The sequence below is a fragment of the Camelus ferus genome, chromosome 9, assembly GCF_009834535.1.
Source record: "Camelus ferus isolate YT-003-E chromosome 9, BCGSAC_Cfer_1.0, whole genome shotgun sequence".
Classification (NCBI taxonomy): Eukaryota; Metazoa; Chordata; class Mammalia; order Artiodactyla; family Camelidae; genus Camelus; species Camelus ferus.
This window is the reverse complement of record NC_045704.1, coordinates 29,191,127-29,207,472: the sequence shown is the minus strand read 5'-3', so window position 1 is coordinate 29,207,472 and position 16,346 is coordinate 29,191,127. Positions and strand designations below refer to the sequence as shown.

The following is a 16,346-nucleotide window of genomic DNA, read 5'->3' as shown; positions in this document are numbered from 1 at the left end:
ATGGTCATAAACGACTGGCTTAAAACCAGAGAAATGTATTCTCTTGCAATTCTGGGGTCCCGAAGTCTAGAATCAAGGTGTCGGTAGGGCCATGTTCCCTCTGGAGGACCAAGGGGAGAATCTGTTCCTTGTCTCTCCAGCTTCTGGTGGCTGTGGGCTTTCTGGGGCGTTCCTGGGCTTGGAGCTGCATCCCTTGGACCTCTGTCCCCACCTTCATGTCTCCTCCTCCTCTTCTCTGTATCTCCTCCTCCTCTGTCTCTTACAGGGGTACTTGTTGGATTTAAGGCCCACCCAGGTAATCCAGGTTGGACTCAAGATCCTTAACTGCACCCGCAAAGATCCCTTTTCCAGTGAAGTAACATTCACAGGTCCCAGGGATTTGGCCATTCAACCTGCCCTAATACACTGCTTGCATCCCAACCTCAGAATTGGCCGCTGGGGGAGCCTGGCCTCAGGTGGGCAACCTCCACAAGCCCCAGTCTAAGCCTGGATTTTCTTATGTCCCAAGCGAGCAGATGGACTGGATGGTTTTTTTCCGTCCTGACGATCTGCGGTGATGATGATTGGATTTAACTGCTTCCGGGCTGCAGGTGGGGTAAAGCGGGGAGGGCATAGAGGGGCGGGACCCCTCCAGGTGGCTGCAAAGGATGAACACCATGCAGTTCTGGGGCCCCAGGAGAATTCCTGCTCCACAGCGGCGCCCCACCTCTCCAGCCAGGAAGCCAGTGCTGTGGCGGATGACTCTCACCATCTGGAGTGCCAGGCAAAATATAATTACCATTTGTTTCCAAATACAAAGGAAGTGTTTAAAGGCAGAAACACCCCAACAGGAGTGTCTTTACATCCGGGCGCTTGGCTGGGAATGCAGGCCTCCTTTCTGTGTGGTCCCGAGTGAGCGGGAAGGGGACTTCACAGGGGCCCCTGGAGGCGGGAAGGGCTCTAACCGCGGCGCTTGCCCTCCTGCGCAGCTGAGCGGACTGCTCCAGGTGTGCGTGCGCACCGGCGCCGAGACCCAGGCCAAGTTCACCTCCGTGGAGCTGCTCCGGCAGTACATTTCGGTAAGAAATCAGTGCCTGCGAAAGGAGGAACCAGCTAACCCTGGTAGAACTTACGCCAGCGTTTTATTTTTTTACACGTGAAAGGGATCTTTTTTAAAAACAAAACAAAACAAAACAAAACTGAAATTGGACTATAATCTCTTTTCTTAAAACCCGTATTTACAATACAGTCTGAAGTCCTTGATGTTGAGGGAGGGGTTCCGTTTTAGCAGAATTTCCTCAAGGGTAACTTCTGGACACAGAAAAGAGAATTCAGTGGCTTACTTTAGTTTCTCGAAAGTAATATTTGATGGACTAAAATTGCGAATTGAAAAAATAAAAAAGCCTATTTCTTTTTTAAAAGCTTTATTTTCAACCTATAGATCCTGCTGTTCTTTGAAGAGAAGTTGAGTCAATTCACTCTTAAGGGCCTTTGAATAGTATCTGGCCCCATTTACAAACTTCATTAAACACTTTAAAAGGTTTTAAACTGCATTTTAAAATTTAATGCATTCCATTTCCTTTTTAAGTACCTTGATCATCTGAGTTAACAAACTTTCCTGAGGTTATATAAATCTAATAAATTAAACTTCTATATGTGAGCATTAAGTTCTCGTAACAATACCAGTGCTGTATACAAACAGGAAGTTTTTAACTTAAAATCACATTTAAATAAGTTATCCAATTATACACTTTAAATTAGAAGCACAAGCCTGAATATTATTAACTTTATGAATACTTAAAACACCAAATATGCAGATTCCATAAACTAAAAATATTACTGTTATAATTTTGCTTCTCTTAAATACTGTTATCATTAATTCTAAATCTTCTAGGGGTTAAAAATACTATCTAGGAATACAGTTATTTTCTCAACTAATCGTGGTTGACTATTGACCAGAGATTTGGGCTGGTCAGCCTCCCTAATGGGGAACACGGCAGCGCTATTTCCCCTTGTTAACAGGGACTTTATAATTCAGAGGAGGAGTTAGTCCCGAAATGCAGTCGAGTTGCTCTACTCCTTAATTAGACTTTGCATTTCCTGGGCTCTTTGGAAACTTAATTCCTTTTCCATGTAACTCTGAATTTGACATCCTGCACTATTGTCATCTCCCTACTTCTAACACCATAGCAACTCTTGTAGATGATGAAATTGTATCTAATTGAATTCTGCAAATCTCAAATCTTGGTCTGGATTTGTCACACAGCTTCAAGGTCACATGACTGATGCTTGTCCAGGCTCACAAGGCCCAGTATGAGGTACTCCTTATAGTTATCTGTCCCACTACTCACTATGCCAGAGCCACATGAATTTCTTTCTATTCCTCAAAGTCTCTAAGCTTATTCTGGCCTCAGGGCCTTTGCACTAGCTGTCTGTTCTGCCTGGAACAAATCTTCTTGTCGCTGGCATCTTTGCAGCATTCCAGGTCACAGCTTGAATGGCACATCCTTATAGATGCCTTCCTCAACCCTTCAGTTATTTTTACTCCCTCTGCCCCTTCCACCACACATGTTCCATATTCCATTACAATACTGTTTTTACTGTCCTCATTTCTCATTTCTTCTCCTGTTTATTATCTGACTTCCCCACTGCGATGCGAACTTCTTGAGTGCAGTGTCCTTGTTGGTCTAGTTCACTGCCAAGAATGCGAGTACCTAGAACTATGAATAAATGAATGAATGAATTACATGAATGGAACAGCAAATGGCTATTAGCCTGCCGTTTGTTATTCTGTTTTTCAGACCTGTGTTCCTGAATGCACTCTCCCTCTCAAAGTGGGGACCTGTCCCCACGACTGGCCCAGCCATGGGGAGATAACGTTCAAAGACTATCAGATGCGATACAGAGACAATACCCCTCTTGTTCTCGACGGGCTGAACTTGAACATCCAAAGTGGGCAGACGGTTGGGATTGTCGGCAGAACGGGTTCTGGTGAGGACGAGCTCTGACTGTTTCTTTCAGGTTGTTTTCTTTGTATTTCCACTGGGTGTGCTAGCTAAACCACAACAGAGGGTGATGTGTAAGTGTGGCAGATTGGCTGTTTTCCCCCTGAAATCTCTTTACTGTAATTTTTTGAATTGATTAAATGAGACTCACTCTGGTGAAACGAGGCCCAGAGGATGAGTCAGGTGCCAACAGCCCCTGCAGGGATGGGCAGGTTGACAGTGTGAGGGCAGCCGATTGCCTCTGCAGAGTGAGGGGTTTCTGTCTGCACAGTCACTGCCGCAGAGCCATTTTCATTGCACTAAAAATTCCCTTGATTAGGTACTCAGATATGATGAAATACAAACTTAATTTTGATTTGCTGTTTTCACATTTATTGCCCCCAGGAAAGTCGTCATTGGGAATGGCTTTGTTTCGTCTGGTGGAGCCCGCCAGTGGCACGATCATCATTGATGGCGTGGATATCTGCACCGTCGGTTTGGAAGACCTCAGAACCAAGCTGACCGTGATACCCCAGGATCCTGCCCTGTTTGTAGGTACAGTAAGGTAGCTGTTTTTGATCGTTGTGCACTCCTATTTTTGGATAATGAAATCAAACCAACAACAGCTTTGTGAAGCTCCCACATCATGGCTGGTCCTTTATTAACTACGCTACAGATAAACAAGAAGCTATGCACAGGGGAAGCAGACATCCCAGTTGGCCCCAGAGAGCCCTGGTTTGTGCCTGTGTCCCAGCATCCTATCAGGTTTAGCAATGGCTGATCCCCAAAATACCCCAGTTTGCACATTAAAACAGATAGTTATTCCATGTATGTAGCCATCCTTTGGGAAGTATGTCAATTCATTCCCATTAAGGAGTGAACAGAAGCTGCTCAAGTCCAAGACCAGTAGGGTTGCCACTCCTACAGGGCTCAAGATCTGATGTCAAGGTGCAAGGAGAAAACCACAGTGTCTCACTTGGTGCAGTGTGGCGCCTGCTCCTCTAACAAGAGGGACATTTCCTGCATTGAGCACCGGATGAAGTTGGGGGCTGTATTTAGAGTTGTGTGAAAAGCCCACTCCGTGTCTGGGAATGCTAGACTCACACCCTGCACATGAGGTGCTCGCCCTCTGCAAGGCCCCAAAGCTGCCGATGGAGCTCTTGCCTCTGAAGGCAGAGTGAACGCACCAGCGGATGGAACTGCTCACTCCCTCTCTCTCTGCTAAGAAGTTGCACAAGGTCAGATCTGCTCTGCTGCACATGGCCCCCAGAGGACCAAATGTGTCTCCTGAGTGCGTTGTTCCATGCTATCTCTTGGCAGGATTGGTGGTCTGCCCGCCTTGGTCTCTGCTCCATCCCACTGTGGAGTGGTGGGTCCTCAGTCTCTTGGCTTGAGGTTGGTATTTCGTGGACTGTCGTCCTGGGCTCAGCACTGCTCTTGTTCCCGTGGCGTCATCGCACACTTCTCCCCAACATGCTGTGGAAAATGTGCTCTGCCATCCTCTTGTCCTCAGAAATTCAGCCCCCTCTCTTTTCCTTCACTGCAGGTACAACCTGGATCCCTTTGAGAGTCACAGTGATGAGATGCTCTGGCAGGTTCTGGAGAGAACATTCATGAGAGACACAGTAGGTCTCTGGGGCTGTCCGGGATGAGTTCGTTTCCCAGCCCCAGTGCCCCAGATACCTGGCCCAGGTTTAAATTTGGCCAGCGGTTTATTGGCACCATGCATATCAGTAGAATGTAATCCTAACTTACCCCTTATTAAAAGCAACAATGGAGAATATTCCTTAGGCCACTGCCATGATTCAGTTGAGAGCTCTACATGCATTCTCTCAGTTGGTCCTGATTACAACCCTCTGAGGTGCGTACTCCTACCTCCACTTTTAGAGATGCAGAAATTAAGACTCAGAGATGTAACACGTGAGTAACAGAATGGAGGCTTGACCCCAAGTCCATCTGACTCTAGAGCAGATGAAGTGCCCTACTGCTCCGCCAACAGCCTCATTTACTTACTGAAACAGTCAAGCCCCGAGGAGGTGAGGGGGCGTGGCATGCTCCAGGGATGGCAGGTGTGGCTGGTTTGAGTGGACTGAACCAGCTGTGAGATGGGACCCTGTCCTATGAGAGTTGCAGCTGGGGTCAGCAAGTGAGCGTGGCCACCTCTACAACCCAGGGGGGATTTTTTTCCCCCAGGACTTGGTACTAAGATGAGCATCTCCCAAAGCCACTTGGACTTGTCGTGCTGGACAAATCAGACCCTGACTTACCTTTCCTTGTTGACCAGAAAACTCTTTCATCTCATTTCTATTTTGTCCATGGAAATAGGAATCCTGAAAGCCATGTACACATGTTTGTGATTCTCTCCAGCCATACGCACATCATTTGTACTCTTTTGGCAAGGTGTCTGCGGGGGTCTATGAATCACTGTGATTTAAAATTATTAATGACTGCCTGCTCCTTGGTCTCTCCCTGGTGGCTGTTGGCGATATTGAAATGACTGTTGTTCTGCACTTTCTTTTCCATATTAAAATATAGCCAGCTGATAAATGCAAGAGGAGGGGGCAATCAATACAGACGACGCAGGACAACTTTATAGATCGTCAGCGCGAATACGGCATTCTCTGTTTTATAGATAATGAAGCTCCCGGAAAAATTACAGGCAGAAGTCACAGAAAATGGAGAAAACTTCTCAGTAGGGGAGCGCCAGCTGCTTTGTATGGCCCGAGCGCTTCTCCGTAATTCAAAAGTAAGGAAACAGCACGAAAAAGTGGATTGGTCGAATTTTGGATATTTCCTGCAGCACCACTCAATCTGGGAGCTAGAGCCAGGCGTTTGTCTTTCAGCAAACAGAGAGCAATTGAGCCGTTTAAAAACTGAACACTTTCTCTTAAGACAAAGTTGTGAAGGGTAAAAATTGAAAAATAACACCCATTTACAGCAACAGCACCTGCCTCCTCTGGGCCTTTCCCCGGGAGGTCTTGTTTAGGTATTCTCTGTCCTGCTAAGTGGTCTGGGTTTGAGAAATCTGCTTCTTAACTTTTTCCCTTTGTCCTGAACAATTCTGAGGCCTGATAAACAGTACCCAGGATCTCAGAGAAGGCCTTCAGAATGCCAGGACGTGGGGACTGTAAAATTTATACTCATTTTTCTTAGTGACTTAGCCATCCTTGCTTACTGATTTCAAGGAAGAGGTTGCTGTTGCTTTAGAAATCCCATTCTATGAACCCTGATCAAAATGTAACCCATCGTATGGTGTTGCCAAAAAACTGGCCTCTATACCTCAATAGCCAAATTGAGACTTGGAGACAGAGTTTTGGGAGAATTAGGAGAGAACAGCTTTACTGCTTTGCCAAGCAGAGGGGAGTCACAGCAGGCTAATGCCTTAGAGACTGCATCCAGCTTGGGGTTGGTATCCCAAGGTCTTATGGAAAAACCACATGGAACTGAAAGGCGACAATAATCAGGGCATTTTCCGGGGCACTGTGTTCTTCTTAATCTTGATGAACCCACCTGGCATCACAGAGAAACTCTAGAGGGTCTGTTCTTCTGATGCTTTCAGCCTGTGACCACCTTCCTGGAACACACCTTCTGGGTTAAAGGATAAGCTATTCTGGGTAGAGAATGTATACTGAGTGGAGAGTGTCATGGAAAGGTTGGGGGCTGTTTAGCACAGATGCAAGTAGGCAAGTGAAGCAGAGGTCGGGGTTTGTCAGAGGAAAGAGAAAAGCAAGGGGCAAGAATTTTCAGTTAGAATGACTCAGCAGACAGCTTTAGCATCAGGGAAGCCATTTTGTTAGTTTCTACACTTGCAGCGCGTTCTCTGGATGCGCTAACGGCAGGGAAGGGAGCCAGCATGCATTTAGTGCTGACTGTGGCGCCCCACACTGCTAAGTGGTCTATGTGCTGCCCTTGCATTTCATACTCATAGTAAGATATAACCTTCTTTTACAGACGAGGAAACAGCCTTGGAGAAGTTAAGTAATTTAGCCAAGGGCAAGCAGAGTTAGAGCTGAGCTCAAGCCCTCTGACTGGCAAACCGGCACCGCAGCAGAAGGAATAATATCCCCCTCCCACCCCCATCCCGCAAAGATGCCCACGTCCTCATATCTGGAATCTCGAATGTGTTACTTTACTTGGGAAAAGGGGGCTTTGCACATGTGATTAGGTTATGGATCTTGAGATGGGGAGGTTATCCTGGATTACCTTGGTAGGTCCAGTGTAACCACAAGTCTTTATAAGAGGGAGGCAAGAGGGTCAGAAAGAGAGAAGATGTGATGATGGAAGTAGAAGTTAGAGTGATGCCAGGAAGGGGCCATGAGCCAAGGAAGGCAGGCAGCCTCTAGAAGCTGGAAAAGGCAAGAAAATCATTTCTTCTCTTGAGCCTTCAAAAGGAGTGCAGTCCTGACAATGCCATGCCTTTAGGACTACTGCCCTCCAGAACTGCAAGGTGATAAGTTTGTGTTGTTTTGAGCCTCTAAGTTGTACTAATTTGTTACAGCAGCAATAGGAAACTAACACAAGTGCTGTTATTGTACCTCATGCTGACTCATGTCAGCACATGATAGCACTAGATAAAGCCCATGAGGTGTGTCTTCCTACTAGTTTGTAGGATTAGAATAAACCGCTTATAAAAAGAAGAGTAAAGAACACACAACCTTGTTTCTCCAGCAAGTCCCTCTGCAGAAGATGAAGACGGTGTGATGTGACTTTCATTCTGTTGTTCTTTTTCTAACTTTTTGAGGTGGATACTTAGCTCATTACTTTTCAGCCCTTCTTCTTTAATGAATAGAGCTAAGACTATAAGTTTCCCTCTAGGCACAGCTTTGGTTTAGTGTGGCTTTCACAGTGTTCTTTCCTCCACAGATCATTCTCCTTGATGAAGCCACTGCCTCCATGGACTCTAAGACTGACACCCTTGTTCAGAGCACCATCAAAGACGCCTTCAAAGACTGCACAGTGTTGACCATCGCCCACCGCCTCAACACAGTCCTCAACTGTGACCTCGTCCTGGTCATGGAAAACGGGAAGGTGCAGGACGTTGGTGTCACCTCTCCAGAGGCTTCAGGGGTTTTGGGCTCTATGGTGGGTGCATATTGTCTGGCAATTTCAGTTCTTCTTCTCTGACTTTCAGGTGGTCGAGTTTGACAAGCCTGAAGTCCTTGCTGAGAAGCCAGATTCTGCATTTGCTATGTTACTGGCAGCAGAAAATAAACTCCGACTGTAAACATCCCTGCTGGGGCCACGTCAGCTGCTTTTAGAAGAGGAGGAGGCTATGTGAGATGGGTCAGTGCGCCTGCAGTGGGGAGGCCGTCATCTGGGCAGGGTGGAGGGCAGCCCTGGTCCACCATCCCTCCCATGCCAGGAGCACGGGCTGAGCCTGGGCGGAGCTGCTTCCCTGCCTTGCCCAGCGCACGCCTCCTGACCTCACTTGGAGGGCTTGGCTTTGTTCTGGGTGATAAACAGAGGCAGGTGAAGCTAGTAGATTAAAAAACTGCCCCCACGTCCTAAAACCCCAAAGGTCCCTCATACGTTCTCAAGAATACCACTTTAGTGCATGGGAGTGAAAACATTATAACTTTCAGTTAAAAATTGGTTAAACAGAATGGGAAAATTCCTAAGGTTGGCCTTTATAAAGGTTCCCTGCCTTGTTATCAAAAGGGAAGAGAACAGAGTTTTCTTCCCTCTTAACTCCTATTCTTGTGTATTTGGAGTGTGTGACAAGCCCTAACTACAGAGATCTGTAGCATGAAAGATTGATTGCAGTGTCTGGTGAAAATTTTTTTTAAAAAATCATATTGTATGTCCCATTTGATCTATTAGAATAACCAGGAAAACAAAATGTTGGAGTTTCTCTATAAATGACATTTTTATATCTTCTATATTGGTCATTAAAATGCAGTAGGAAATTAAACTACCCTGAAATGTTGCCTTGCAATTATTTTGCTGAAGATACTCTAATTTCTGTACTGTTTTCTGTCACAGAGCCTTGTTGCTTTCGCCATTGACTCAGTAATAAACCCCTACAGCGTTTCCCAAATATAAGTCTTTCTTTCCCACCTCAAGGTTTACTATGACGGAGGCAGTAAACACACAGTCCCAGCAGCTGAGGGGTGAGTGCTGCTGATTCATGGTGACATTTGGAAAAAAAAAAAAAAAAGAAAGAAAATTCAAAGGGCTTTTGTGCAGTGGTTGCCACAATCTGGCTGTTTCTCATTCCTTGGGATTGGAAGCACTACTGATGTTTCAATGAGGTGTCCTAGACCCGCCTCCAGGCTGAGCTCCGGACGTGGCTCAGGGCAGTGATGGCCAGTGAACCTTCCCCCCCTTCCCCTCCTCAGTCTTGGTCCCATGCCATCCTTCCAACCTTCCAAACATGGAGGAAGGCAAGCCTGGCACACAGCACTCAAGAATGAGCGACATGAGTGCAATGAGTGCATGACACCCTGACACCCTGATGAACTCATCTGGCAGGTCCCCCTCCATCCTCCTATCCCCAAGATAGATTTGCATGTTAAGGGTTTAATCTGGAAAGGCTGAAATTGAGGGCAGACATGCCATTGGCTAGCATCTCAAAGACTGGGCTCGTGGACTTTGCCTCCAACAAATCATTCTCCAGCCCTCCTCTGGCCAGGCCCTGGCAGGTGTGTCCTGGACCAGAGGGGAAGCAGGAACAGCTGGCTGCAGGTAGGTCTCCCATCTGATGAGCGTTAAGGCCCTGGCTAAGGCAATTCGACCATCAGCAGAGCACAGCAAGAAGGATGTGGTTGAAATGCCACGAGTGAGAGGGCTCCTTTCACGGGTGGCTCCCTGCCATGTTCAGATCTCTCCATGAAGGGACGCAGTGCGTCTTTGAACCGTCCACTGTCCTGACCTCCCGACTTGAGCCTTCTCCTATCACAGGGTATGACCCTGATCTGAAGTCACTGGGCTCCAGAACAGCTGCCCAGGCTGAGTGTGGCCTTCACCTTGATGGATATCCAGTGACTCACCCATGGGGCAAGCAGACCAGGCGCTCTGTGCTGGCCGTGGGAATCCACACGAGCTGTGTGTTCGGCTGCCAGCTCAGCACCAGCCAGCCAATCAGTCTATGATTTCAGGAAGGTGTTTCCATGAAGGCAGTGGGGAGCCAAGGCTACACAGATCCCTGTGGCTCATTCACATGCACTGAAAGATGACTCACCTTCTGATAATTGTTTCTGCCCGTGCTGCCATTGGCCTGTCCTGTGCAGAAGAGAAGACCGACCCTGACACCTGGTGAGCCCCTGCACTGTGCCTGGCACCGTGATGAGCACTTTTACATGAATAAGTTCATTGAATCTTCACCTCACCCCATGAAATGGACACTTTTATTATTCCCATCTTCCAGAGGTGGAAACTGAGGCTCAAAGTGGTTAGTAACTTAGCTATAGATGTATAAGAAGGAAGGAACAGAGGTGGGATTTGAATCCTAAGCAGTCTGACTCTTACGCCTCTCATGCCCCTCCCCCTCAGCCTGTAGCAAGGACAGGGACAGTGATGGTTGTCAGCATGGCTCACTGCAGAGTGGCTTTTGGAGGGACGTTGATTGTTTGCATGTGCTAGGACATGGAATAGTCTCCCTAACCCTACCCCTAACTGTAACCCTAACCCTCAGTGAGCCCTCACCTCCCTCCTCTTACTGTCGCTGAAATGTCAGCCAGGGAGAGAGTATGTTGAATATAATAACCAGTGTTGAGCTGCTGTAGGCAGACCTCGGAGATATCGCAGGTTTGGTTCCAGACCACAGCAATAAAGAAACAATGCAATAAAGTGAGTCACGCAATATTTTTTGATTTCCCAGTGCACATTAAAGTTGTATTTGCACGATACTGTAGTCCACGAAGTGTGCAATAGCATTCTGTCTAAAAAAAACAATGTACATGTCTTAATAAAAAAATACTTTATTGCTAAAAAATGCTAATCATCCTCTGAGCCTCTTCAGTGAATCTTAGTAGTAACATCAAAGTCCACTGATCACCATAACAAATACAATAATAAAGAAAAATTTGAAATATTGTAAGAATTGCCAAAATGTGACAAAGAGACACAAAATGAGCATATGCAGTTGGACAAATGGTGCCAATAGGCGTGCTCGGTGCAGGGTTGCTACAAACCTCCGATTTGTAATTGCTTGTGAAATCCAAACCCAGGCAGGCTGACACTACAATGCGTGCTCCTCAGTCCCATGCAGCCCTGCTGAGACTATCTAGGTGAGAAAGATCCCGGTGCTCAGAGTTATAAAGCCTATGCACTGGTCAGGATCAGGCTCAGTTATGCTGTGGTAACAAACAGCCTCGCATCTCAGTGGTTTATTTCCTGCTAACATGACACGTCCATCATAGGTCAGCTGTGCCATTGCTGCTTCTCTCCTTCACTCTGCAGCCCGGGGTTGGCAAAACAATCAGAAGTGCCACATGCCACTTCACCACATTTCCTGGGTAACAAATCACCTGGCTACCCCCAAGTTCAACAGGGAGGTAGGGTATGTACTCCACCTTCAGAGACAGGCACTGTGAGGCCCATGGTTCCTGCGGGGAGTTGTATAATCCACTTCTTGGGAGGGGCAGCAGATACTTTGAACCACATTACAACCTACCACAGCCTGGGTTTGGGTCTTAATTTTGGCACTGAGTGGCTATGTGATCTGGGGAAAGTAGTTTGCCCTCTCTGAGCCTCCATTCACTCATCTGTAAAATTTAGGGGTTTGGACTGAGTGCTAAGGTTCTTTTTAGTCTTGACTTTCAAGAGAGGAGAAATAAAAAGGAGATATGAAAATAGTTTCAAAAGAGTGGGATTTGGAGCTTCAAGGGGATTATAGTGAACTCTAACTAAACATTTTTGTAACGTTCAGTTTGTAAAGTAAGTCGAACAAGATTTAACCAAGTTCTGTGTCTTCCCTTAGTGTCTACTCTGATGCTCATTAGGACATAAAAACTTCTTTGCAATTTTCTTCTCATTTTATTTGGTGTCCCAGTTTTGCTGTGTTCTGTCAATCTGCCTGTCTCTTGGGTGATCATATGTTCAATGCTGCGAGTCAGAAACCTTCGAAGATCCTTGTTAGATGCCAGCAGAGAGTAGAATATGCCACTCACAAGCACTGTTATTATAAATTACAAATTATCTGTGGTGTGTTTCAGGACAGCTGATCTAGAGCAGGGATGGGCCAAATCCAGCCTGCCTGTTTTTTTTTTTTTTTTTTTTTAAATAAAGTTTTACTGGAATGTGGCCACTCTCGTTTGTTAGTACATTACCTCTGGCTGCTTCTTGGCAAAAGCTGAGTAGTTGCAATGAAACGTATGTCCTCAAAGCCAAAACGATTTACTGTCCTGGCCCTTTACAGAAAAAGCTTGCTGACTCCTGGTTTGGGCATTGGTATGCAAAGCAATTCAGGTCAATGAGATGGGAGAGGGAACTTGGCTGAGGGTTGAGGGGTGGGTTCTGGAAAGCATTCTATCCCATGGCCTGTGTGTGGCCTTTTGACCGCGCGCAGGAAGTGGAGAGATGGATGGAGCACAAGGCCTTGCTTATGACATTGAACTGCCGACCCTGCAGTCACCCCACCTCTTGTCATGTGAGAGGATGCATTTTCCTTATTGTTCAGACCAGCTGGAGGTGATCTGCTGTTATTTGCAGCCAAACACATCACAAATGATGCAGAAGACAATGACGTCCTCCCTCCTGGGAAGATGCCGACCCTGACCTGAGGAAAAGTGGTCCCTGCTCTGGACTTACACCCATCTTCCTCTACCTTAGAAGTGATAAGAATTGGAAATTCTTATCTCCTGACAAAGATTGGTGCCACTTATGAATATTTCCTTCACCTTCCCTCCCTGCTGCCTGAGATCAGAAGGACCCAAAAAGAACTCACAGACTTTATTCTTGCTATTCAAGTGAACAGATCTGAAATTGGCCCAGAATTGTTGGTAGAAATGTGAAATATTCTCTGCTAGGAGTTAGAATCACTTTGGCCAGAACAGCATGATTTAAAATGAATTGAAAAGCACAAGAGGTCAGTTTGGGGTCAGATGGACGATCAAAGATTTCACTTTTCTTTTGGCCCTGTGAAGAAGGTCACCTCTGGGTGAAGCTAAATCGGGCACTAAAACCTTCAAATAAATGCTGATTTCCACAGAGAGGGTCTGCCTGACTCCACGATGTGCACGTTCACCGCTCCCGCCCAAGCACTTTCCCTCTGGTGGGACTGGCATTAAAGGGCCAGAGACGGGCTGTTTCTACAGTTTCAGCACAAAGCAGGGCGACACCCAGGTTGATGTTTATCTGCAGCTCTAGGAGCCTCTGGCAAAAACCACACCCAAAGAAACCTAAATTTAAATTGGTCTATGGCAATTGTTTTACATTTCTTAAAAAACATTTTATTATGTTAAAATATGCATAACATAAAATTTTACCATTTTAACCATTTTCAAGTGTACAGCTCAGTGCCATTAAGTACATTCATGTTGTTGAGCACCCATCACCATCACCCATGGCCAAAAGCTTTTCATTACCCCAAACTGACTACTCTGAGTCCCTCATATAAGTGGAATTATACACTGTTTGTCTTTTAGTGACTGCGTCATTTCTCTTACCTTAATGTCTTCAAGGTATGTGTCAGAAATTCCTCCTTTTTCACAACTATCCTAATAAGTGTGAAGCCGTATCTCATTGTAGTTTTGATTTGTCCCTGTTGTTTAGTGACATAGAGCATCTTTTCATGTGCTGATTGGCCTTGCATTTCTTTTAAAGAGAAATTTGCACAGCATGTAAGAATCTTAACAGAAGAAACAGTGTTCCACTGCCTTGCAAATTCCTTCTCTGATACAGTGCCTTGAACATTCTCACTGTGTCAGAATGCAGACAGGAATTTAGAGACTACAATTATTAGCTATGGACTAAGCACCTGACGTGACCTACGGCGTGTTATGAAGTCTTTAAAACAACCCATGAATTAGAAATGGTCCTTCCTGTTTGTCCAAGGAGGTGATGGAATCTGCCCAAGTTTACCCAGATGGTAGGTAGAGGAAACTGGATTTGTACCCCAAAGCCCACCCTCTCAGTCCAATCACTTCACTTTAAAGTTGAGGGAGCTGAAGCTGGAAAGTCTAAAACTGGTCCCGGTTTATCCAAAGAGTGATGGGGGAAGACTAGGTCCTGAATTCCAACTTGGTGCTACATCCGAGATGCCACACTGACTGATGCACAGACTGTTCTAGAAAAGATGGACAGTGGCCCAGTTCTGCGACCCGATCCATAAAACAAATAAAAAAATAATAGTTCTTTTTTCAGGAAGCTTATGATATTGCTGGGGAAATTGACTTAAAAGTGCCAAAGAACATACATTAAAATGCAGGAGGATGGAGCGGAAAGTTAGATGTGAGCTCATTCATTCATTCTTTCATTCATTGATACATTCACTCATTCAGTATTTTACCTGATCATTCACTCTTTTAATCCTTCCTCCCATTTGAAAAAAAAGAAGAGGTGAATGAATTTTGGAAGAGGTGAGAATGATTCTGGAAAAAACCAACAGTCCCTGTTGGAGAAGTGGGGGCCACAAAGGCGGGGGCCTGGGAAGGGGAATCATCCGAAGACCTGAGGTGAGGAGGACCTGGTGGAGAGAGGCAGCAGGTCACAGCCTAACTCGGGCTGAGCTCTGTTTGGAAGATTGTCAGCTACTTCACTGTCTGCGTCTCCAAGCACAGTTGGAGACCACCAACAGCTTGGACAGAATTGGTGACAGAACAGTTTGTTGTGGAAAAATTAGGGCAGGTGCTGGGAAGAGCCCACGAGCAATCAAGGGAGTCTGGCCAAGGAGAGCAGGGCCTCCGACAGTCCCACTGCCAACAAGCTCCAGGGGACAGAAACGGGTTGGTTCTGCCACATCATATCCCCCTCATCCCCAGCGCAGGCAGAATGGTGTCCTGAGGACAAACTGCCAGAGACATGCAAGGGTCACGCTGGCTAGCCTGTAAGGAGCACACTGCCCACCAGCAGGAAGCTCTCTCCTGGGCACGCAGATGAAGGGAAGCCTGGTTCCCTCTGGGGCATCTGTTTCAACGGTGCGCCTCTTTGCTTCTGCAACGGGTAAGACTGAGATTATCTGCGCAGCAATCACCCCTGGCTCATTTAAGATCATTTAGGAAATGACAAGGCCACTCTGTGCAGAGAGCACATTTGGCTTGACAACCCGAGGGCTTCTTTGCTAAGTGGTCGTAATGGTGCTACAACACTAATCAGATTCTTCCGGCTTCTCCGACTTGGGGATTTCTGAGCCAAGTGTTCTCACTCTAAGCAACGGCAACCTGTTAATATCCACACTGACAAACTAGAGGACAGAGACATGTGTTGTGGAGGAACTAGCCTGGCCCTGGGGTACTGGGAAACGCTGTGGCTCTGTCCAGATCCCTGTGGTCATGGGATGTTTCCGCTTCCTCCTGTTCCCAGAGATCTCTCTCTACCTGGACCCCTTCTTCCCAGGACCACCTTGGGCTACAGGAGCTGCTCAGTGCACACACGAAAAGACAGAAGAGCCTAGAAGTTTACATTCCTCCAGGGCAGCTCTGAGCTGAGAGGCCCAGCTCCCTGGTCTCAGGGTGGGACTGTTTGGAAGTGTAACTCGCACTTGCAGGTTCTCGTGTGGGATCAGGCTGGAGGGAGCCCATTAAGGATTTCCCCAAAATGTGGACCTCTCCCCTTCCTCGTCTTGCTCTCCCCTGGTCCTTGTAGATTTCCTTGGTAAATTACTAGCATATAAATCCCTGTGTCTGGGTCTATTTCTAGGAAAGCCTACTTAAGGCAGAAGTTCAAAGAAATCTCAGCTCAAACCCAAACCCATCATTTCCAAGATCTCAGTGCCTCTTGGGGGACCAGTACCCACTCTCTTCTTAGCCCAGGACCCAAGCATTTCAGATGATGTTGACCCACCAACTGTCCCTGGGGGTGGGCCTGGGAAAGAGACGGGGCCTATCAGAGAGTCACACCTCTGTGGTGTTGTGAGAGGTTTGGGATGGGCATGTACCCAAGTCAGAGCCAAACTCAGAGCTTTAGCTGGAACTAAGGGGGAAACGGGGAATTCTCCTCCTTGGATGGGGAGGGGGGAACCACAGACCTCTTTAGCTTCACGCTTTCAGGTGCCGTTTTTGATACTCTGAGGAGAGCGTCTGCCTGAGAAGGGAGACAGCACAGAAGAACGCAGATCCGAGAGATGGGCAAGATGTTACCGTGTGTCCTGGGCATTCCTCATCTGTGAGATAGCGTGGTCCCTGCTGGTGGATTTGCTGCTGACTCCTGGTGACCTCAGAGCTTCCTAATCCTCAGAGTACCCACGTGTCCCCACCATGCCAGAGCCACAAGGTGCTGTGCCCT

At 46.8% G+C, this 16,346-nt stretch overlaps 1 protein-coding gene across 1 annotated transcript in view; it reads left to right on the top strand.

Annotated features, from left to right (window-relative positions):
• The window catches only part of ABCC12 (ATP binding cassette subfamily C member 12), a 56,018-nt gene extending 47,826 nt beyond the window's left edge, over positions 1-8,192 (top strand). Inside the window, exons 23-29 of the mRNA XM_032488184.1 lie at positions 969-1,058; positions 2,781-2,970; positions 3,369-3,528; positions 4,510-4,588; positions 5,596-5,709; positions 7,827-7,991; positions 8,095-8,192. Coding sequence (XP_032344075.1) covers positions 969-1,058; positions 2,781-2,970; positions 3,369-3,528; positions 4,510-4,588; positions 5,596-5,709; positions 7,827-7,991; positions 8,095-8,187 — 891 coding nt within the window. The 3' untranslated portion in view covers positions 8,188-8,192. The remainder of the gene's footprint in view (positions 1-968; positions 1,059-2,780; positions 2,971-3,368; positions 3,529-4,509; positions 4,589-5,595; positions 5,710-7,826; positions 7,992-8,094) is intronic.
• The last annotated feature ends 8,154 nt before the right edge of the window (positions 8,193-16,346 follow it).